The sequence below is a fragment of the Equus przewalskii genome, chromosome 8 (genome assembly GCF_037783145.1).
Source record: "Equus przewalskii isolate Varuska chromosome 8, EquPr2, whole genome shotgun sequence".
NCBI lineage: Eukaryota > Metazoa > Chordata > Mammalia > Perissodactyla > Equidae > Equus > Equus przewalskii.
Genome location: NC_091838.1, coordinates 63,770,775 through 63,793,932, shown reverse-complemented (window position 1 = coordinate 63,793,932; position 23,158 = coordinate 63,770,775). Strand labels below are relative to the sequence as shown.

General features: G+C 37.8%; 2 protein-coding genes across 15 annotated transcripts in view; one reads left to right on the top strand and one right to left on the bottom strand.

Moving 5' to 3' along the window:
* LOC139085264 (carbonic anhydrase 13-like) overlaps positions 1-4,860 on the top strand; it is a 59,692-nt gene extending 54,832 nt beyond the window's left edge. For 7 of the 12 annotated variants that reach the window (XM_070631940.1, XM_070631936.1, XM_070631932.1 and 4 more), the window contains 2 exons: positions 1,879-1,936; positions 4,448-4,674. In XM_070631940.1, coding sequence (XP_070488041.1) covers positions 1,879-1,936; positions 4,448-4,533 — 144 coding nt within the window. In that variant the 3' untranslated portion in view covers positions 4,534-4,674. Of the gene's footprint in view, positions 1-1,878; positions 1,937-4,447 lie in introns of all 12 variants that reach the window. The other 5 variants (XM_070631935.1, XM_070631941.1, XR_011543487.1 and 2 more) reach the window with 4 other exon arrangements.
* COLEC10 (collectin subfamily member 10) overlaps positions 1-23,158 on the bottom strand; it is a 432,349-nt gene that overhangs the window by 22,378 nt on the left and 386,813 nt on the right. Inside the window, exon 1 of one of the 3 annotated variants that reach the window (XM_008514727.2) lies at positions 14,836-15,155. The exons of the other annotated variants lie outside the window; for them this stretch is intronic. Coding sequence (XP_008512949.1) covers positions 14,836-15,091 — 256 coding nt within the window. The 5' untranslated portion in view covers positions 15,092-15,155. Of the gene's footprint in view, positions 1-14,835; positions 15,156-23,158 lie in introns of those variants that run through there. 3 annotated transcript variants of the gene reach the window in all.

The following is a 23,158-nucleotide window of genomic DNA, read 5'->3' as shown; positions in this document are numbered from 1 at the left end:
TAACAGGCAGCTTATATGTGGACAAGGGAGACCCAGACCATGGCCAACCTTGTTTAAGGACAATAAACAACAATATGTTTCTCATGAATAGAAAAACTATTTGCACGGCAGTAGGGCAGGGATCCTCTAAGATATTTTCCTGGGGTTCTTCTCTAACGTTACCTCACCCAGTTATGGTGAATGTGCATGAAATAAGACTGTTTTTGTAAAACAATGAACGCTTTTCCTAACACATTTAAAGCGTTCACAAAATGTTGTTTATTCTGGTCCTACAGTAGGGATATGGTTACAAAAGAACCGAGTTCATCTTAGTTCATGGGAAACCGCATGCCTTTCAGGAGAAAAGCCGTCCAAGGGAGAATCATATGAGGAAGATAGCTCGTAACCAAGATGCAGTTTGCCAAGGGACTCAGCCTCCAGAACCACAGGTCTAGTCAACTTGAATGAGTAACAGGACACTCATCCAAGTTTCCTCTGGAAGCTTGGTGCGATGGACAGAACGGGAGTTTTATAGTCTGTTAGGGGCTGAATTGTGTCCTCCTTGTCAAATTCATATGTTAGAGCCCTACCCCAAGTACCTTAGAATGTGACTATTTGGAGATAAGGCCTTTACAAAAGTGATTAAGTTAAATTGTGGCTGTTAAGGCAGTCCGAAGCCAATCTGACTGGAGTCCTTATGAGAAGAGGAAATTTGGACACACAAAGGGACACGAGGGATGCATGCACGCATCCCCACAAAGGCCATGTGAGGACACTGTGAGAGGGCAGCCATCTGCAAGCCAAGGAGAGAGGTCTTAGCTAAGAGAGACCAAATCTGCCAATTCTTGACCTTGGACTTCCAGCCTCCAGAACTGTAAGACAAAATGTCTGTTGTTTAAGCCACCCTGTTTGTGGTATTTTGTTATGGCAGCCCTAGCAAACTAATTCATAGTCACAGAGACCTAGACTCAAAGCCTAAATCTCCTCTTAATAGCTCTTTAATCTTATATTAAATAATTACCCTCTCTGCTTCAGTTTCTTATCCTGACAAATTGAGATAGTTACAATTTTCTCATGGAGTGTCTCAAAGATTAAATGATATTGTGGATGGCTAAGTTCACAGAGGTGCCACTTGCATCCAGTGTGCCCTCGTTGACCCACTCAATGTTGAGTGTGTAGTGGGCATCTATCTCTTTCACCTACCTGGGATCCTCTACCTGTGCTTCTGGTAACAACCCCACAGTTTTTCATAGGAAACTACACTTGCTTTCTCTCAATCCATGTGGTTTGGACCTGATCCACAGAAATTGGTTCAGCAAGGGATCTGTGACCCAATAAGAGCCAATAGGTCTCAATTTGTAGATAAGTCTCTCTAAGAGCTCAAGTAGTTATGACTTTCAAAAATGGAAACTTGTTCTTTCTTCAGGAGTTGCAGAGAGGATAGACTATTATGGAAGTATCTGAATCTATTTTACCACCATAAAGGGAGAACATTCTTAAAAATGATGTTGTTATAGAGGAAAGCAGAACCAAAGTTGAAGACTGAGTCCTGAACGCATCACTTGAGCCTGGATATAGCTCAGCCTGAATCCCTTCCTGTTATATAAGTTTATAAATTTCCCTTCTCTCTAGTTGTTCGATTAACCAGTATAAGTTTGGTTTGTATTTGGTTTCTTTTCACTTGCAAACAAAATTTCCTTACTGATGATATAACTGCTAGACACTGATCAGAAGGCTAAGAGTGTTCCTATGAGGATATCAAAATCATGGGAGATGGTGGGGCCATATGCATATAACTACCATGATAAATGCTAGAAGAGTAGCTGTAATGGGAGCACAAAGGAGGAAACACCTAACTCTATCTGCCCATCCCTAAAAATCTCCCCTATTCTTTCTCAGGAAGAAGTAAATGGGATCCCTTGCATTGGGCTACATGAGAATCAACTTATATCTCAAGGTAAGTACAAAAGAAAATAGACTAAAATACAAATTTGTCATTATAATAGGGCAAGCTGGTACTAAAATGTTCTCATTGATAAAAGTTCCTGTGGATTTTTACTTCTATCCAACTCCGTGCACCCTATAGGTCCATCTCATACGTCACCTCCTCTCTCCAGGAGTCTTCTCAACACAGACTTTCCTGTCCCCATCTCCCTGTTCACCAGTCAGGGTTAATCTCATTCTCTGAAGGGAATGCCTCTGGAATTTCACAGCATCCACTACATTGTGTCATAAATCATGGCACAAGTCAGGGATGATATGTTATTTTCTTTGTGACCGTAGCACTTGGCACAGGGTCTTGGATGCAATAGGTGCTTTTCTCAATAAAGGTTTTCAAAATAAAAGGAATAACATCCTTAAAGACAAGCTGGATAAATGTGAGCTTAATGACAATATAGTCAAATAAATTAGTCATTGATTGAAATGTCATTCTCAGTAATGGCTGATTAATGAATTGACTTCAGTCTGCTGAGAGGTCTTTGGTGATGGCTTATAACCTAGTAAGGTGGCCCAGGCAAATACACAAATCTCTGTCTCTACTGCCGCCGCCACTCGATATTTTTGTTTCCTCTCCTAATTTGCCCGTGTCTCCCAATATCACTGCCATGCCCTAGTCTCCCAGGCTCAGTACCCAAATCAGCTTTGACTGTTCCTCCTTCCTAACTCCCATCTTGATTCTTATTTTATCTCATGTCTGTCCCTTCTTTTCCCTCGCCTCTGACTGCCGTTATTTTACCTCTCCCTGTCCTCATCCTCTAGTCCCTGTTCCTTGCAGGTAATGCCTAAATCGTCTGAGTGGTGTTTTATTCACTGGTGATTCCAAGTGCCTAGAATAGTGCCTGTTCAACAAATAGGTTTTGAAATATTGGTTTCCTTGGATCCGAACTTCACTTTTCCAAAACATCTTGCAAACTAATCTTTATAAAGTCATATTTTCAGTATAAAACTGCCCCATTCGAAACGTTTCAGTAGTTCCTCTGTGTTTATAAAAAGGCCACGTCCAAACTAATCAGGCTAGCATGTGGACTTTCACAAACTGGCATCAATGGAACTTTCTCATGTCATTTTCTGAAACTGAACTGCATGACTTTCTATTCCTGTCCAACTTGTTTATTTGTTGTTCATTAAAATGTCTTTCAATCCATGCCTCCATTGAAAGGTACGTGTTCTTCTCTCCATTTGAAATACATCTCCACAAATAAAAAAAGCAGAAGTCATAAAAGAATAGGTAAACATATCTGACTATATGAGAAATTAAAAGTTTTCATGTGATAAAAAATGCCACATAAATGTTAAAGTTTATAAACAAATATATGATAGACAAGGGAAATATCAAACACTAAGACATAAAAAATTAATATTCTTAATGTGCAAAAAGCTTTTGCAAATTGCTCTGCAAAAAAGACAATACATGAATTAAAATGATAATCTGAAAATATAAACAATAAATGATAGATGGAAAATGCACAGAATCCCTATTAGTCAGAAAAACATTAACATATGTAAATGTCTGTATCCTATTTTGCTATGAGATTTAGTAATAATTTAAAAAGACCAGTTGCATGAGAAGATGCCATAAATGCAGAAAGCACTCAGTCATTGCTTTTGGCAAGGTAAATTGTTACAATATTTCTGGAAAATAATCTGTCAATAATGATTAAAATAAAACATCCGTATACTCTATTTTACCTTAGGGAACCTATTTTATGGAAATAACTGTAAGAACAAATGTATATATGAGAATGTTTTTTTGTATTGGCAGAAACAAAAATCATAAACAATCTGAAAGCTTATCATCATGGGACTGATGAAAATACAAGGAGGAATATTATGCAACTACTAAGAATAATGAGTTAGAGAAAGATCTCTGGATAAGGAGTGAGCTCCATGTTATATTATGCAAAGAATGTCTCATGGAGAGTCATGTGCGCATGATCACATTTAGAAAAAAGATTAAATAAATAGGACAAATACAGAGAAAAGTGTTAATACCAAGCTATTAGTGATGGTTACATGGGAGAAGTGAGGCTGGAAAGGGAAGGGTCACAGTAAAAAGAGAGATCATTAGCTTTCTCTTTCTATATCTTTATTTTGTACATATTTATATATGTTATGTGTTTCAACAGGCATGAAATACTCTTGCAATTTAAAAAATAAATCATAAATAACATGAAGGAACTATGGCCATTTTCTTTTATAAATCCTACCCGTGAGTCTTGTCTCAAATTAAATTCTAAATTCTCTAAATTTATTGATAGAATTATATGCTTGGTAATTCACCATCTGGTGTCTTGTTACTAATTGCTGCCTTGAAGTATAATTTAAAAATGCATTGTTATTTAACTTTTGTATTAATGTCAACTACTTAATTAGAGTGGAAATTCCTTGGGATAAGGGCAGATATTCTACACTTTGCTCTCAAGAGCTGTTCAGAACTTCACAATTCACTCACTCATTGATTCCTTAGCAGATGTTTACAGAATTTCTACCAGCTACCAAGTCCTGTGTTGGATCCTAGGAATACAGCACAATCTCAGACAAGACGTGACCTAAGCCTGAAAGTTTGGTGGGAAGGAGGCACCAGACAAGGTCTTATAAATGTCTTGAGTGTTACAAAAGAGAAATGGCCATGTGTTTTGTTAGCATCTAACAAGGTGAGCTTTTGGAAAGATCAGTGATGTAAGGGTAAGGAGACTTGACTTTGACTCATCTATATTGCTCTCTCCTCAGGTGACAAGATAACATATCAAATAAAGAAATAAAATGGAAGTACTTTTTCAAAATTAATATGCTAAACAAATCCAATGAAATATGATATGTAAGGAGATTAATTTGTCTAATAATAATATCAATGTCAATAAAGATAACAGCTAATGTTTATTGGGTGCTTACCATGGCCCAAGCCAGGTTGTTAATGTGCGTGACCATGATGTCAACCAATTCCTTTATGGTGCCCCACCAATTCCAGGGACCCACAAACTTCATTTCCCCTTCAGCTCAATCCTGTGTAACCTAGCAAAGAAAAGTGAGGATTTCAAGAATCCTACCATCTTTCCTACTAGAATTACAAAACACCTATCTTTGTTTTCAGGCTTATTTAGTTTAAAAAGAATTACCATGTGGAACCTGCATGTTTTTTGTAGTCACTGCATGTCTGAGTAACAGGCAGGAAAAAAAATTAACATTGTACTTAATGAAAAATACAACATTAAGGTTTGTTGGGCAGGTTTTCTTCCCCTGCACATATCATGCATTATTAAAATGCATTCACAGCCAAGTCAGTAGAAACAAATGCAAGGAGGGATCCCATCCATCCAGGACTAAGTGGCTTGCTTCTGTAATACAAATTAGTGGTTAAGAGCTGGGAATCTGGGATTCGAGTGCTTAGTTCAAGTCCTGGTTCCATCACTCACTGGCTGTGACACTTTAGCAACCCGCTTAAATTCTTCAAGCCTTAGTTTCCTCATTAGTAAACCAGAATAGTGAAATACCTCCCTCATGGTGTTGTTGAGAGGAGTAAACGTGATAATGCTTATAAGGGGCCAAATGGTGCCTGGGATGCAGCGAGTGCTCGAGAAATACTACATGATGACAATATTATCCAATAGGCCACCTAGATTTCTAGCCTCTAGGAATTAGAGGGATACAAAGAAGAGGTGGAGAGGAAGCAAGGACTCTTTTAGTCTGTACCTTGGCTGTGCAGATTTGAACTCCCTGGCTGGTGCGTAGTTTTACTTCCAGAGATTCATGCTCTGACATTGAACATTTACTACACTCTATACATGTAAAGTACAGTACTCAGTCTGAAATTCCTGTCAGTGCAAAGCGGGGCAGAAACAAATGTAAAGAAAAAGAGTAGCATTGTTATTGAATGTAAGTAATGGTTGTGCTATTATATATACCAACATCTCAATCCATGGACATCCCAACTATCTGTTAGAATGGCAGTGTCTTCCTTGATGACTATCACTAAATGAGACAAAATAGAAAAACTATGAGTCAAGACCAGGTTGTGTGATTAGCTTCTGCAGAGAAGAAATGCCTAAGAAATATTTATGATACCTATTTTCAACTATCTACTGGACCTTTCCATCCGGGTATCCAGACAGTGCAACACAGTTTAGAACTCATTATAAGCTGCCAATTTTGCTTCTGAAATCTCTTTAATACACCCCCTTCTCCCTGTCCCTAATTCATCTCTTGTTTTTAATTCATGTCCCACCAGGTGCTTCTCACCTCCTTCAGTCAATCTTCAACTGCCAAGAGACTTATCTGCTTGAAAAACAAATCTAATTATGTCATTCTACTAGTTGAAAACTTCTATTGGCTCCTCTGGTTTGAACTATCACTTAGCTAGTCAGACCTGATACAATCTCACAACTTCTACAAAATAGCTTTTTTTGTAAAAAATTTTTAAAAAAGAAGAAGGAAAAAGAGATCTCAGGGTACAAAGGAAATTAGGTTAACAGAGCATAATGAGTTTCTATTTACATTGAAACCACTGGAGATAGGATAGAGAAAATAATTCTGTGCTCTACCTTATTAAACGATCAATCCTATTTACCTAAAAGAAGGTAGAATAGCACTTAGTTCCTCCTCCATTGGACATCCCTGCTTCAAGACTAGGTCTCTACCGACCAGAGAATTGAGTCAATAACTTTGTTGCATTAGTGATGCTTTTTGACACAGCAGAGTATTGTGCCTTAACCTCCCACCCCACCCATATTTCTAATTCCAAAAAGTAAGACAGGAAGGGATATGGGAGAATAGGTGGTGGAATGGTGCATTTTAGGAAATTCAGTTCCCACTAGGAAAGCCTGTAGGCAGGTACAGGAACACCTTGGCAGCAGTGAATTTAGTTTTGCATACATTCATCTGTTCAGAGTTCAAATGTTAGAGAATCAGGAAGAGGGAGCAAGAGAAAGTTCCATGTTAATATGGTTAGGCCACATTAGATTAATACCAATATGATACTGCCTCCCTTGATCATGAAGAGATGATAGATAGATAGATAGATAGATAGAGATAGGTTAATCAAAATTCTGGGCCCATTTTAATTTGAAAAATAACATGTTACCTTATGGGTACTCTAATCCAGGAAACAGGTCACATCCCTTGCTTTTTTATGCTCTTTGTGAGCTTTATTTCAGTGTATCTGGTCTGTGTCTATGGTCCAATACTGGCTTTGCCCCAAAATCATTGGTGGCACTGTCCAGCCTTGCTCTTCGAGCACTAGGATGACAGTGGTACGTTAGTTCCAAGACTCTCTTTTGTACTATATCAAAAGACTTTAATTTGGGGGACTTTCATTTTGGTCTGGAGCATATTGCCTCACTCCACCTCCCAACTTCCCATTAGACATATGGACTTCTTCCTTTTGGTCGTCCTGTCATTTGGTCACTCAGCATGTAGTCTGACGAAAGAAAGAAGACTTTGTCATAGCTTTTGGCTCTGAATGTCAAAATCTTTTTCTGGATATTTGTTCCTCTCAGGCCAGGCAGAACAATACCATTTAAACTATTTTTGAGCACACCCAATACTGTAAAGCCTTGCACATACACTCATTCCTGGATGATGCCAAATAAATGATCCTCAGAAAGGTCACATGTAACAGCAGGGTGCTTTTGTTTCTTTCTCTTTAGGTAGGGATAATGCTTCCTATATTACATCAGTGGAGTAAAAGTGAAATAATGGATAAATCCTTTGTAAATTCTAAAGACTCACATTCATAATAATTTGTTTAAGAGAGAAAAGTATTGTCAAGTGGTCACAAGAGACCTGAAAAGATGCTTGCAGAGTCTTCAAAATCAAGAACAATCACAAAAAATAATTGGAAAACAAATTATTTAGATGCTACTTCACTTGAGTCCCTGAGTGTCAGATTTGTACTGCATATATTTATAATTTATAAAAGAGCATAAAAAGCTATAAAATATAATTTAAAGAATTTTGTAAAATTATATAATATTGCAGATCAAATATGTGGTGCAAAAACCAGACATACTGATTATGGGTTGGAACATCCTGGAAAGATGTGGAAAAGCCAAATAAAACCATTTCTAACAGAATTAGAATGTTTCTAGAAGTAGAATTTTATAAATACAAATAAAAAGAGTGAGAAAGGTAAGTTGTGTGTGGCCTACACGTATGGTCAATGACCCAAGGCCAACAGAACTGCCCACCTGGGGCACAGACAGCAGCTAAAGGAAAATATTCCTTAAAGGAAGAAAAAAAGAACAAAAACAGGAAAAACGTTCTCATTCTCCCTTGGGTTTTGCTAAACTGTGATTTTCTAATATTTAAAGTTTTTGAAAATATGTCAAGGATGGTACTAAGTGCTTTAGGTGGCTTAACTCATTTCTCCTCCCAACAACCCTATGAAGTAGTCACAGTACTATCAATCCATGTTACTGACAAGAAAACTGAGTCTTGGTTTTGTGTGTCTTAGCTCATTTACTCCTATTTTATCCCTGAGGTATATATACTATTATTATTTCTATTTTATTGATAAGGAACACCAGGCTCGGTTGGAGAACGATGGAAACTTCACTATTGGTGAAGAGAAAGGGAGGTCTCAAGTTTGTGAGCAGATGACAAGAAGTTGACTTTGCAGGGGGACTAAAATAGACAGGAAATTGCAGCAAGGAGCAGAAGGTGGTGGCATTTCCCTGGTAGATTTCTATTTGTAGAGCCAACTTTACAATCTAAGAGCCTTTCTTTAGAGATGTGGGGAGAGAGGAAGCTTACGGTGACTAGAAATAGCAATGGAAGCTAATGAAATAAATGCTGATAGTTAAGCTATAGGCTAAACGCGTTTTAATTCTCAAGTTAAGCATTGGAGATGGGCACCATCATTATCTCCATTTTAAAAATGAGGCTTAAGATCACATAAACAGGTAAGTGGCAGAGCTCGAATTGAAAACCATACATTCTGTCTCCAAAGCCCATGCATTTACCAAGATGCAAGTATCTGTTACTATGGTCCCTAGGAGCAATTGCTATATGACCAAATCGTTATGTAAGAGAGCTGGGGAGAGAAATGGCCTGGGTAAACCACGCACCCTTATTAAAATGAAACAAACAAACTCATTTTTTTGGTCATTACCATTCAATACCTCCTGACTCATCTTTACCCACACTTTGATTGACTGGGGTTTTATTCTTCCCCTCCTGACCTAAGCCTGACATGTTTTCTTGGCATCTATCCAAAGGGAAAAAGAGAGGGAAAAAGGGTTCAGAACACCTACACATTGGAATATAAAGTTATAAAAAGTCAAGTCACTTAAAATTTTGCTCTGTCTTTATGCATAAAATACATATTAAAGCTCTTAATGAAAGACTCCAGTGAATTAATACAATTAATATAAAGGATTTGGGAAAATACCTACTTGCTTAGCCTCTTTGATAAAGTCACCAGAAGGAAATCAGCAGCTTAATTTATATCAAGGTGACCGAGCTAAAACAATTCTGTACCATGTTTATACATTGACCTCACAGAACTCCTTTTCTAATGTTAATTTATAAAACTGAAGGAAGGATCATTTCATCCTTAACGGGAATGACAAAACGTGAGGACAATGCTATAACATGGCGGAATGGAACAACGACAGGCCTGAGAATCCGTAATATGAGTTCTAGTTCTGGCCCTGCCACGAATTAGCAGCTGTGTGACCTAGAACAAGTTTTTTACCTCTCTGGGCTTCAGTTTTCACAAATGTAAAAATAACTGGGGTTAAACCAAACTATCTCTAGAGTTACCTTACAGGTAGTGAGACATCCAATTTGGCTATGAAAGTGATCCAAATATTCCTGGGACTATCTGGCTTTCTGTTTGAGGAAGTCACAAGAAGGTCTATTTGGATTGGAGACTGAGAAGACTCCTGGGAAATAACCCAAGTTGTGTCAATTACTAGGATCCAGAGCCACGTTCAGTAAAATAGTGAGTGGCCAGATAGAAGTCCATTCTCTGAAGGCTAAGGGGTTTACTGAGAAATAAATTATCCCAGAAGATAGAGGGGAGCTCTGCAAGGCCTCTCTCATGGCGAAGCCATGCGTACCTCATGTTGTCTGGCACTCAGATGTGTGCCCTGGTCTACCCGTGCATGAGTTCCATAGGGACGAGTGGGAGCTTTAAGCCAAAACTGATGTAGCAATTTCATTCGGCCCCATAAAATCCTGTGGTACAGTCAACCCTGCTTCGAGGCCCCTCCAGCTGATTAGAGGGTTTAGCGGGCTGATTAGAGCATGGAGTCCAACTAGAACTCAACTGAGTTCCAACCTTCCACCTTCCAGCTGTGTGGCCTCAGGCTAGTGACTTAATAGTCGTGAATCTCAGTTTTTTCATCTGTCAAATGAGAATTATGTTTTCCTTTTCAAAGTCTATTGAGGTAATTAAATTGAAAATGGCTATAGAGTGCTGACGTGCTGCCTGGAGAATGGCAACTGTTCACTGTGTGTTAGTATTACCCCTCTTGCTGCCATGCTTGAGGTTGTCATTACAGTTTCACAGAAAGAGGAGAGACTTTCCCAGCCCCGTGAGTTCATCACAGGCGCCTTGTGTGGAGGAGTCGTAATAGTTACTTGCAGGAGCTGCAGAGCCCTCAGAAGCAGCGGAAAGCCTTCCTCACTGAGTGAAGTGGCATTGAGTTAGTGGCCAGGCTAGGCTGAGATAGGGGCACCAGGGAGGCTGTGGCACTGTTGTACTTGCAGGAAATCAGTGGCTACTGGTGGGGAAGTTCTTCCGCCATTGAAGAACTGGTGCAATGTCAGTGTCCCCCAGGAGCAGTCCTTTCTTGGAAGCACGTGAAACACTTTTTGGAAACTGAAGGACATACTTGGAGAGGAATTTCAGGGAACTGGTGGGGAAGCTGGAAAACTTGAGTTCGTTTATTTAGTTAAAAATATTTATTGAGCATCCACTATATGTCAGGGCCTCTTCTAGGCAGTAAGAAAACATGGTCAGTAAGATGGGCAGGGTCCCTGCTTTCACGAAGCTAGCATTCTAGAACTGACTGTAAATATATAGATACACAAGAGATTTTCATTTAGTAATAAGTCTGTGGAAATAATAAAATGTCTTGGGAACTATGACAGAGAGTGAACGGTAGTCAGGCAGGGCCTCACTATGCAAATGGCGTTAGAGCTAAAACCTGAATGAGGAGGAGGAGCTGTCCTTGGGAAGATCTGGGGTTACGTCTCTCATACAGAGGGGGCATCGAATGCATAGACTCTGGGTCAAGAATGAGCAACAAAGCAAGGATGCTGGAAGCAAACTACAAGTGGAAGAGCAGTTTGATGGGGAGAAGTAGGAAGAAGGCATATGGATTGCAAAGGACCTCTTAGTCACACACAAAAATGTAATTGAAAGAAAAAGCTCCTAAACTGAAAAGCTAGCGGAAGCCAAAATTAGCAATAGGGTGCAATATCGTTAACTTCCAAACAAAATAATGAAGCTGTGGAGTCAATTATCAAAGAGGAGGCGTGTCATCACTTTCAACATAATTTAGTATCCAGTACAATGTTGGGTGGTGAGGTTGCATGAACACCACGTTCTTAGGCATTGTCCAATCCATTTCTTATCAAAAAGGGATCGAGGAACTGTATTTTCAAATCTGATTCTAATAGAAACCAGTGGATGTCATGGAATGACCCTGGACCTGAAGCCAGAAAGCCAGGGGTTATGTTCAAATTACAGGACTGTGCCGTATCTACGTGAAAGACCTTGGGAAATCCACTTGGCTGCATTGAGATTGTTTCCTTATCTTTAAGTTTAAAGTAATTGTTACTGCGCAGGGAAACTGTGAAAATTAAAAAGATAATGTATCTGAAAGTTCCTTGGAAATTGTGAATTGTCACCCAAATATTTCTTATTGGTCTTATCATTCTTTTTCACATTTCTTTGAAGTTTCTTGTCATTGTTGTTTCCAAGTGAAACCACTAGAGGTCAGTTTTACATAAATTGTTTAAAGAAATCACAAAAGTGGGGAAAAAAAAGAGAACATTTTCTCACTAAGCAGCATAAAATAATAAGTTTAAGGCACAGAAAAAAAATAAAGATGGTTTTAACAAAGATTTTTTGATAACTGGAACAACGCTTCTTCCCAAAATTGTTACTCAATAGACTTAAGTAGATAGGGAGAGGAAGGAAAGATGGAATGTGTTGTGTCTATTCATGATGTCCACACAGCTTAAAGTTTACATTGATTATTGATTCTTATCCTTCAAACAGGTCTATGATGAGCCTCGTTTTGAAAATAAAGAAACTGAAACATAAATATGTGTAACATACCGAAGATCAAACAGTTTGCATCTGAAGTCTTTCCACTGTCATACTTGGGAAATAATGCAGTAAAAATGGTGTCTCTATACTGGATAACGTATCACATGACAGGTTAACATTACAGATTTTCCACTTGCAACTCTAGATAATTTATTTAGTTCCCAGTCTCACAAATGAGTTTAGGGAAAACATTTTATTGTGTGTTTCTCAGAGTATCTAGAAGTTTCTGAGCACAGTGCTGGTAAATACAGTATTGAGATAATTAGCCATGGAGAAAAATATATACCAGCTTGCTCTTAGGAAAAATATATTGAACAGAAGCAATAACCTAGTCTTTTAAAATGTTTACTTAGTTATTAAGGTTTTGTTTTATTTTACAGAGATAAATATGCAAATCTGCCTTGTTCAGGGGTGGGAGGGGACCAGCATCATGTTCATGAAGTAATGAGGTCGGGTAGATGACAGGTTTACATCTTGAGAGATGACAAGAATCTATGTCTTGGTTTTCATTGCGTCCACAACATCTAGCACGGTGCCTAGAGCAGAGGAGGGGCAGTGATGAATAAGCTCATGTGGCTCAACATGCACATAGAGGCAATTTGCAAAGAAAAAAATAAGTTAACTGGGCCCTGACCCCAAGAGTTTGCAAGCTTATACTCAGCTTGAAATGAAAATACAAATTCAAAGACAAATTCTTCCTTAATCTGAAACCTTTGGCGTCTAACATGATGTCTGGGACTTAGTAGGTATCCAGTATATTCCAGAAACGTGGAATCTCTTTAATAAGAAGGAAACAGAATCCATTTGATGCAAAATCCCCAGACTCTTGAGGAAGAAGAAGAAATCATATCAGGTCCATAACAGACTTAGTTCTGGATCCCAGGATTCTAGAGGGCCCCTTCCCGAGTCTCTCTTCCCCAGGAGCACTCACTTCATTCTGCCGCATCTCTGGCTTGTTGTCATCTCACAATTTCTACAGTCTCAAAAGAAGAGAGTTAAAGAGGTTTCCATTCTTTGAAATCTTAGCTGGGTTTCTAACAGGAAGGGAGAAGTTTTGTGAAAAGAAATGAGGGAAAGAAGACTCATGGTGGACTCTGCTAGTATCCAACAAATGGTAACTGCCCTCTGCTCTCCTTCCTAAATTATTTATCTCTCCACTGCTCATGACACTAATATATATAATTTAATGCATCTCTTGTGCCTAAAATAGTGCCTGGAACTTAATAGGTATTCAGTATATGCTGGCTGAATGGGAATGAATAGAATTGTTGAATTGGATTGCATTATATTTTGGACGTTATTTTAATCGTACTTTGTCCATTCTTCTTCCAGTTTGGAAGTTGCAGTTTCTCTGCAAGGAAAATTGTTTGATGGTGCTATTCTCAAATGGGTTAAATGGGTTCTCCCATTTTCAGAGAAAAAGAAAACTTTAATTTTCAGCATTTTCCATGACACATCAGGAAAAATACAGGAAAAAAGTTTCCTGTACTCTATGGAAAATGCAGTAATAGTTTTAAGTAAATACTTTTATTTCTAATCAAAACTTTCTTTTCTGAACATTTGCCCTCGCATTATTCATTTCTTCACCCAAGAAATTGTTTGGGAGCCCCAAGGTCTCATTGTTCCTCCCTGCATTTGTTTTATGGTATCAAAGGTTAAAACTTGGATTGCAATCTTAGGAGGAAATTAATTCACTGATTAAGAAAAATGCACTTTAAGCAATACACATTTAAATAACTGACAAGCATAGGGCAATGTATTTCTGTGGTTTTTTTTTTTAAAGACCCTTTCTTTCTACTTAAAATTTTAAGCCGTTGCAATTCTTCCACCCTCTAGCCTGGAGAAACACAGCACGAATTACTAATGAGGGAGCCCCAATTTGCACTGCAGTGACCACCTTCAGAACAAAAGGGTCAGAGCTGAAACCAGGAAAACAGCAGTATTTTTTATCAACCAGTTGCTTGAAGCACTTTTAGACCTTAGCTCTACTTGAAAACATTTTGCAATGTTCTATCATCCTTCAGCTGAAGGCACTTGGCCCCAAAGACTCTGCTTTCAAATAAAGAAATGTTCACTTAAAAAATACCTCCAATCCTTGACAAAAATTTTTCTCTTCCTTGGAAACCAAGAGCCTATTAATTTATGACATATACAAAGGATTTAATTTTTACTGCACTGAGATTTTGCCTAGTAGCTTTACCAGAATCAATAAGAGAAAAGGGTTAGAATAAAGACGGCGCAAGAATAAAGATGCTCTAAAGGAGAGAATTTTTGAAGATTAATGTCTGGTTGTGTGTCTTCTCTCGGAGCAGTGCGGAAGAGGGAATTTCCCCCTGCCCTGGGTGAGTTGCAACATATCCCTGGCCTGGGGTTCTACCTCCTCCCAATGTTCTCTTACCCAACATCTAGAGAGATTTTACAATAAGTAACAGGCCATTGATTTTCCAAAATAGAAGGAAAGTGGGAGGATGCTAGGAAGGAGGGAAGGGAAAGTCATTGAGAGCTAGACTGGGGTTGAGAGATGATGGAAGAAAGCTTATTTATTATAATAGAAAATTTTGTTTGTCCTTCCTCACCTTTGGGTCCCGGTGAAATTGTGTGTGTGGCACAGACTTCAGCGGTAGGACGACTATCGATGTCCAGACCCAGACTCCGAATTTGCAAAAGAAAAAATACCAGGAGGATGAACTGGTTCCTTCGAAGTGGGGCTCCAAAGCCACCCATTGCTCTGGTTCTTCCAAAAAGGGTCGCCCAGAAGAGCCAAACAAACAGCTTTATTTTAAGTAAAACTTTGTGCTTTGGGGAAGAAAGTGAAGTATCTGGAGCGCACATTCCAAAAAAGGGCTGCAGAGACGGGAAAGAAGCATATCCTAGGTTGTTTATTTTCTCAGTATTCCAAATGGACCATACATTGTCCAGACTGTTTATTTTCAAGTGACAACAGTTTATTGAAAATTATCTCTGAACTAAACACTCAAGTGTGCAGGTCAGTAGAAACATCCCACAGAACAGAGAGGAGAGAGATGCCTTTTGCTTGGTACATGAGCTGACAATTTAATCCCCTATATTGTATTTAAATATTGGGTTCCAGAAAGATTGAACCAGAGATTTCCTGAATTACCTGCATGTTATGTAAGCACTATGCACGGCTTTGAGCTTTTTCATAAGGAAATATTCATGACCTGTTTGTGGCAGTTGAACAGTAAATCTCTCACTGCTCCCCATGACCTTATTTCCTTCCCTTGCTACAAATAATTGTTTTGGGATTAAACCCAAAAGGAACGAACATCAGCTTTTCTACAAAGCAATTTGCCAGTAAGTATCAAGAATATTAAAAATGTTTATAGCCTTTAGCCTAGTAATTGCTCTTCTGGTGTGCTATTTAAGGAAGTATTTTGAAATGTGGCCATGGCTTTATTTGAAATGGTATGGCAAAAGGGGGGAGGGGCATCAATTAACTAACAACAAGTCAATGGTTGGTAAGTCATAAAAGCACAAATGTAGGAGAGAGTGTGATGTGACAATTTTAGTAAAATGATGTTTGTAGCAAGTTTTTATAAAATGGAGGAAAAAACATGGCATTATGTTTATTAAAAAGAAGGATATGTATAAATATAGATATGTAGCTACAGATATACACATATAAACAAGAGTGGAAATAGAGATCTCTCTCTCTCTCTTTCTACACTTATGGATCTATCTATCCATCCATCCAACCATCCATCCATCTGCCTGTCCACCTACCTATTTGTTCCATCAACGCATGACCTGTGTGAGTAACCCAGTCTTAGTAAGATACTGAAAAACTGAAACCAGAATCACATATAGCAGGGAGATGCCTTACCTTCTCCATTCTTAGAAAGGTTGACTAAGAGTTGGGCTAGAAGAGGTTTTGGATCTACTTTCCTTGAAGTGGGCAAAGAAGGACCTTACAGATCTTAATAAAGACTAATAAAGATTATCTCTCAGAGATGTCATTACCAGTAATGGTCAATCTAAGAAATGCAGATGTATTCCTAGGGCTGCTGGAACAAAGTCTCACAAGCTGAGTGGTCTCAACAACAAAAACTTACTGTCTCACAGATCTGGAGGCTAGAAGTCTGGCAGGCTATGCTCCTTGTGAAGGTGCTAGGAAAGGATCTGTTCCAGGCCTGTCTCAAAGCTTCTGGTAATTCCTTGGCTTGTGACAACATAACTGCAATCTCCACATGGAGTTCTCCATGTGTGAGTGTGTCTCTGTGTCCAAATTTCTCCCTTTTTATAAGCATACCTGTCATATTTGATTAGGGCCCACTCTAATGACCTCATTTGAACTTGATTACCTCTGGAGACGCTATCTCCATATCTGGTTACTTTATGAGGTACTGGGGGTTAGGTCCTCAACATATGAATTTTTTTGGCTGAAGAGACAATTCAACCCATAACAATAGGCTTATAGTATAACTGAGCTGATCTTTTCATAAGCAGCACAGAGAGAGGGAGGGAAAGGAACTGGCATCGATTGAATAGTCATTATGTGCAAGGATAAGGTTGGTCTCTTAATTTTAGTTTATCTTACTTAAGCTTTAGCATAGCCCTGTGGAACAGATGATAATCCTCCTATTTTGCATATGAAGTACATGAGGTTCAGAAAAGTTAAGCAGTTTGCCTAAGGTCACTGTGATGGTTGATTTTATGGTCAATTTGACTGGATTGTGGGCGCTGGATATTTGGCTAAACGTCGTTTCTGGGCATGTCTGTGAGGGTGTTTCCAGATGAGATTAGCATTTGAACTGGTAGACTGAGCAAAAGGGATTGGCTTCCCTCCTGTGAGTAGGCCTCATTCAATTGTTAAAGCTCCAAATAGAAAAAAAGGTGGAGGAAGGAAGAATTCGCTCTTTGTCCTACTGGTGGCCCCGAGACTTTGGTTTTCTCCTGCACTTGGACTGGAGCTTACAGCATCAGCCCTTGGTTCTTGGATCTTTGGACTTGGACTGAAACTGTGCCACCTAGTTCCCTGGGCCTCCAGCTTGCAGACAACAGATCATGGAACTTCTCAGCCTCCATCATTGTGTGAGCCAAGTCCTTATAATAAGTCTTTCTCTCTCTAGACATAGATATAGGTATATAAATAAATAGATATATATGGGTATAGATATTGATATAAATATAGATATGTCCTGTTGGTTCTGTATCTCTGGAGAACCCTGACTAATATCATCCATTGAAAAAAGGACAAAAGAAATTCAAACACAAATTATGCACCCAAATTCCTCTTTTAAAATGCTATTTGGTTTCCATAAAGGTGAATATTCTCGAGCTTTGAGGATAGATTAATTTTCACACATTTTTTTCACTTAAAACGTCCAAAGTGGATGCATTCGTCATGTCAACAATGATAGGAAAATAGTGGGAATTAATAGAATGGTGTTAGAAGCCTCAAATATCATGTCTGTCATAACCAGATGTATGACATGGAGCAAATCACTCAACTTCAATTGCCACAAAGCACATAAAGTGAGTTTGGACTTGATATTTAATGTACTTTCTGAATTCTATTTTCTTTGAAAATAGGTATTCTTTAAGTGATTTAGACTATTCTAAATCTACTTTTTTAAATTTCTTTTTCAAGCATTCCATGGCATGCAATGAAAATACATTCATTACACCTATATATAGAAATCTACTGGTAACAGTTTGAAGCAAATAACAGTCCTCACTATTCTTTCTTGGGATATCCTATTCTTGTTCTTTCCAACCTCTTTTTTTTTAAACTCAACAATGCATATAAATATCTTTCCAGATTAATGAAGCCAGCCTTCGTTGTCTAGTGGTTAAGATTTGGCGCACTCACCGCTGTGACCCAGGTTCATTTCCTGGTCAGAGAACCACACCACCCACCCATCTGTCAGTTGTCATACTGTGGCAGCTGCATATTGCTGTGATGCTGAAAGCTATGCCAGTAGCATTTCAAATACCAGCAGGGTCAACCATGGCGGACAGTTTCCAGCACAGCTCCCATACTAAGACAGACCAGGAAGAAGGACCTGGCCACCCACTTCCGAAAAAATTGGCCATGAAAACCCTGTGAATAGCAATGGAGCACTGTCTGATATAGCACCAGGAGATGAGAGAATGGTGTAACAAAGACCAGGTAGGGTTTCACTCTACTGTACACAGAGGCACTAGGAGTCGGAATCAACTTGACGGCACTAACAATAACAAATATTAATGATTAGACTATTATACCAAATTTTGAATTGCTTCAGATTATTTCATCAAATATTTTGTATATAAAACAATTATTTAATCAGTGCTATATTGTTGGGAATTTAGTTTCTAATATTATTAACATAAATAACTCTGTGATGAACATCTTTAGAGCTCAATCTGTGTACTCATCCCTTTTGACCCTTGAAAAGAGACAAAGGTATATGGTTTGGTAACTCACTGAATGTTGAGAGCAACAGATGAGAAGAAATTTTTTTTAAAATAATTCATATATTGCAGTCAGATTGTGCTCTCCTTTCTTATGGAGACTCTGGTCTCCAGAATTGATTTTTTTCTCATCTCACTTGGGAATTATACTTCCCTTTATTCCTCATTGATAAATATGGGGAGCTTATAAATAGGTGGATATTCAAAGAAGAGGACTTTCATAGACCAGAGAGGTCTGCTCTATTTTTAGCTGGGATTTACCCAGAAATGTGATCTTAAAAATCACTTTGTAGCTTCAATCTGGATGACTGGAAAAACACTATTGCTACTAAGAAAATATGGTTAAGGAAAGAACTAGTTTTGAGGGAAAAATAATGAGGCTGGGTGAGTTTAAGGGTCAGGGAAATAACAGGATGAAGATTATAGGCAGGCATTTTGGAATGCAGATGCAGATTCAAATATCTAGAATTTGATATTTTAATTTGAGAGTCATAGGTATAAAGCTTAAAGATGAAGGTAGAATGTTGAGTGAGAAAAGTTCAAGAGTATAAATGTTGAGAGAGTCTATATTCAGGGGCCAGGAGAAGGAAGGGCTAGGAAATAAATCAGAGAAGTAGAAAAATGTCATAAAAGCCAAAGGACAAGAAATTTTAAACATATCATTGGTGGCAATTAGTGCATAGAAGCATAAGATGAGGTTGAGAGCAAGCCATGGGAGTCAGGAGTCAATAATTTATAAGTAGAAACTTACAAAGGAAAGAGACCATTTAGTGGAGAGAGCTTATAAAGATAAGAGGAAGGGAGTGACGTAGAGTCTTATGACCACTGGGAAAATTATTACTGAATAGTCATAGTAATAAAAAATATAATAACAATAACACTCACTTTTATTGACCCAAATGTCTCTTACTTACTCACTCTCAGCACCTAGGAACATGCTACACTTCTTCTTAAGGGTTCTAAACAGTGTTTAAACAAGAATGCAGTTAAAATTGAATGGGATGGTAGGTAAGGCAGTGGGGGTCTAGACTAATTTTATAAGAAACTTGTTGCTGAAGAAAAGAAAAATAATGTGAAGAAAGTATTCATACGACCCTGTCTGTGAATCATTGTAGGGGATGGTGTATATGGATTAAAATTGTGAGCCTGCAGCTATTGTTTAAAAACTTTGTACAAGTTCCTTGGTAACCCAATAAATATGGAATGGAATAAATAAATGACATAAATTTTAAAATTTGAGAGATGATTGAATAAATAGAAGGAAGATGTCAAATTATGTTCAGTGTATTATTTTTAGTGTCTGAAAAATATCTAATGCCCACCAGAAAGATTGCTATGGTGACTTAGAAGAGCTTACTCTCTGTTATCTGGAAAGTGAAGAACTACAGGACAATGCTGCTTTTTTTTTAAAATATTGTTTTGAAATAGACAATAAGCCAAGCAAGTTTTTAGCTAGTATATAATTGGATGAGGTTAATGGTAAAGCTAGAAAGATAAGAATCAGCGGCTGATTTATGAAATTGTCTCTGTAATTCCAGATTTTCCTGAATTTTTGACCTTCCATTTCCCAAGACATTGAAATTCCAGGCTTAGCTTTGTGCTTATCCAAGTATGACATGCCACTAAAGTGAATAACAGGTGATATTTTCCCCCTGTTATTCTTCTTCCCATTTCTCATGGGTTCAATGGCGGCCTCATAAAAGATATATCCATCTCCTACACAAGGCCACTCTTTCAAGAGCAGGAAAGTAGCTGTTTTCACCTAATTCATAACAACAAACACAGAAAGTCAAACAAAATGAGGAGACAGAGGAATTTGTTTCAAATGGAAGAACAAGATGAAATCTCAGGGAAAAAAAACCCTAATGAAAGAGAGGCAAGTAATTTACTTGATAAAGAGTTCAAAGCAATGATCATAAAGATGCTTACTGAACTCTGAAGTAGAATGAATGAACACAGTAAGAATTTCAACAAAGAGTTAGAAAATATAAGAAAGAACCAATCACAGCTAAAGAATATTATAACTGAAATGAAAAATATACCAGAGGGAATCAACAGCAGATTAGATGATAGAGAATGGATCAGCAATCTGGAAGACAAAATAATGGAAATCAGCCAATCAGAACAGCAAAAAGAAAAAATAATTTTTAAAAATGAAGATAGTTTAAGGGACCTCTAAGACAACATCAAGAGTAATAACATTTACACTATGGGTGTCCCAGAAGGAGAAGAGAGAAAGAGGCAGAAAACTTATTCAGAGCAAAAAAGTAGTGGTTGAAAACTTTCCTAACTTGGAGAAGGAAACAGACTCTAGGTCCAGGAATCACAGAGAGTCCCAAACAAGATGAACCCAAAGAGATGAACACCAAGATATATCATAATTAAAATGGCAAAAGGTAAAGATAGAGAATCTTAAAACAGCAAGAGGAAAACAATAAGTCACATAAAAGGAAAACTCCATAAGAATATGAGCTGATTATTCAGTACAAACTTTGCAAGCCAGAAAGGAGTGGCATGATAAAATTAATGTACTTAGAGGAAAAAACTTACAACTAAGAAACTCTACCAAGCAAAGTTATCATTCAGAGTTGAAGGAGAGTTTCCCAGACAAGCAAAAATTAAGATGTTCATCACCACTAAATTAGCCTTATAAGAAATGTTAAAAGGTCTTCTTTAAGCAGAAGAAAAAAGACCATAACTAGAAACAAGAACATATATGAAAGACAGAAATCTCACTTGGCAAGGCGAATATTTAGTAAAGGTAATGGATCAGCCACTTAAAAAGATAGTATGAAGATTAAAAGACAAAAATTGTAAAATAAGCTATAACTGCAGTAAGTAGTTAAGGGATACACAAAATAAAATTTGTAAAATATGATGTCAAAAGCATAACACATGGGGGGGGAGTAAAACTGTAATGCTTTTAGAGTGTGTTCGAACTTAAGCGACTATCACCTTAAAATAGACTGCTATATACATATGTCAATATATATGAACCTCATGGTAACCACAAACCAAAATCCTATAATAGATACACAAAAAATAAAGAGAAAGGAACCCAAACATAACACTAAAGAAAACCATCAAACCACAAAGGAAGAGACCAAGAGAAGAAGAAAGGAACAGAGAAGAACTACAAAAACAACCAGAAAACAACTAACAAAATGGCAATAAGTACCTGCCTATCAATAATTACTTTAAATGTAGATGGACTAAATGCTGCAGTCAAAAGACACAGGGAGGATGAATGGATAAACAAGACCCATTTATATGCTGCCTACATTGGGCCGGCCTGGTGGTGCAGTGGTTAAGTTCGCACATTCTACTTCGGTGCCCCAGGGTTCGCTGGTTCTAATCCCGGATGCGGACCTACACACTGCTTGTCAGGCCATGCTGTGGTAGGCATCCCACAAATAAAGTAGGGGAAGATGGGCACAGATGTTAGCTCAGGGCCAGTCTTCCTCAGCAAAAAGAGGAGGATTGGCAGCAGATGTTAGCTCAGGGCTAATCTTCCTCAAAAAAAAAAATGCTGCCTACAAGAGACTCACCTCAGACACAAACAGACTGAAAGTAAAGGGATGGAAAAAGACATTCTGTGCAAATAGAACCAAAAAGAAACCTGAAGTAGCAATACTCATATCAGACAAAATAGATTTTAAAACAAAGACTATAACAAAGGACAAAGCAAGGCATTACATAATGATAAAAGGATCAATCTAAGAAAAGGATATAACATTCATAAATATTTATATGCACCCAACATAGAAGCACCTAAATATATAAAGCAAATCTTAACAGGCATAAAAGGAGAAATTGACAGTAATACAAATAATAGCAGGAGACTTTAAGGCCCCATGTATATCAATGGATAGATCATCCAGACAGAAAATCAATAAAGAAACGTTGGCCTTAGATGACATATTAGACCAGATGGACTTAGACATATAAGAACATTCCATACAAAAACTGCAGAATACACATTCTTTTCAAGTGCACATAGAACATTCTCAAGGATAGATCATGTTAGGCCACAAAACAAATCTCTATAAATTTAAGAATATTGAAATCATATCAAATATCTTTTCTGACCAATGGTATGAAACTAGAAATCAATTGCAAGATAAAAACTGGAAAAAACACAAATACGTGGAGACTAAAAAAAATTTCTACTTAAAAAACAATGGTTCAATGAAGAAATCAAAGATGAAATCTAAAAATACCTTGAGATAAATGAAAATGGAAACATAATTTTCCAAAATCTACAGGACACAGCAAATGTAGTTCTAAGAGGGAAGTTCATATCAACATGGGTATACCTCAAGAAACAAGAAAAATCTCAAATAAACAGTCTAACTTGACATCTAAAGGAGCTAGAACAAGAACAAAGCCCCAAATTAGTAGAAGAAAGGAAATAATAAAGATCAGAGTGGAAATAAATGATCTAGACACCAAAAAAAAAACAACAATAGAAAAGATCAATGA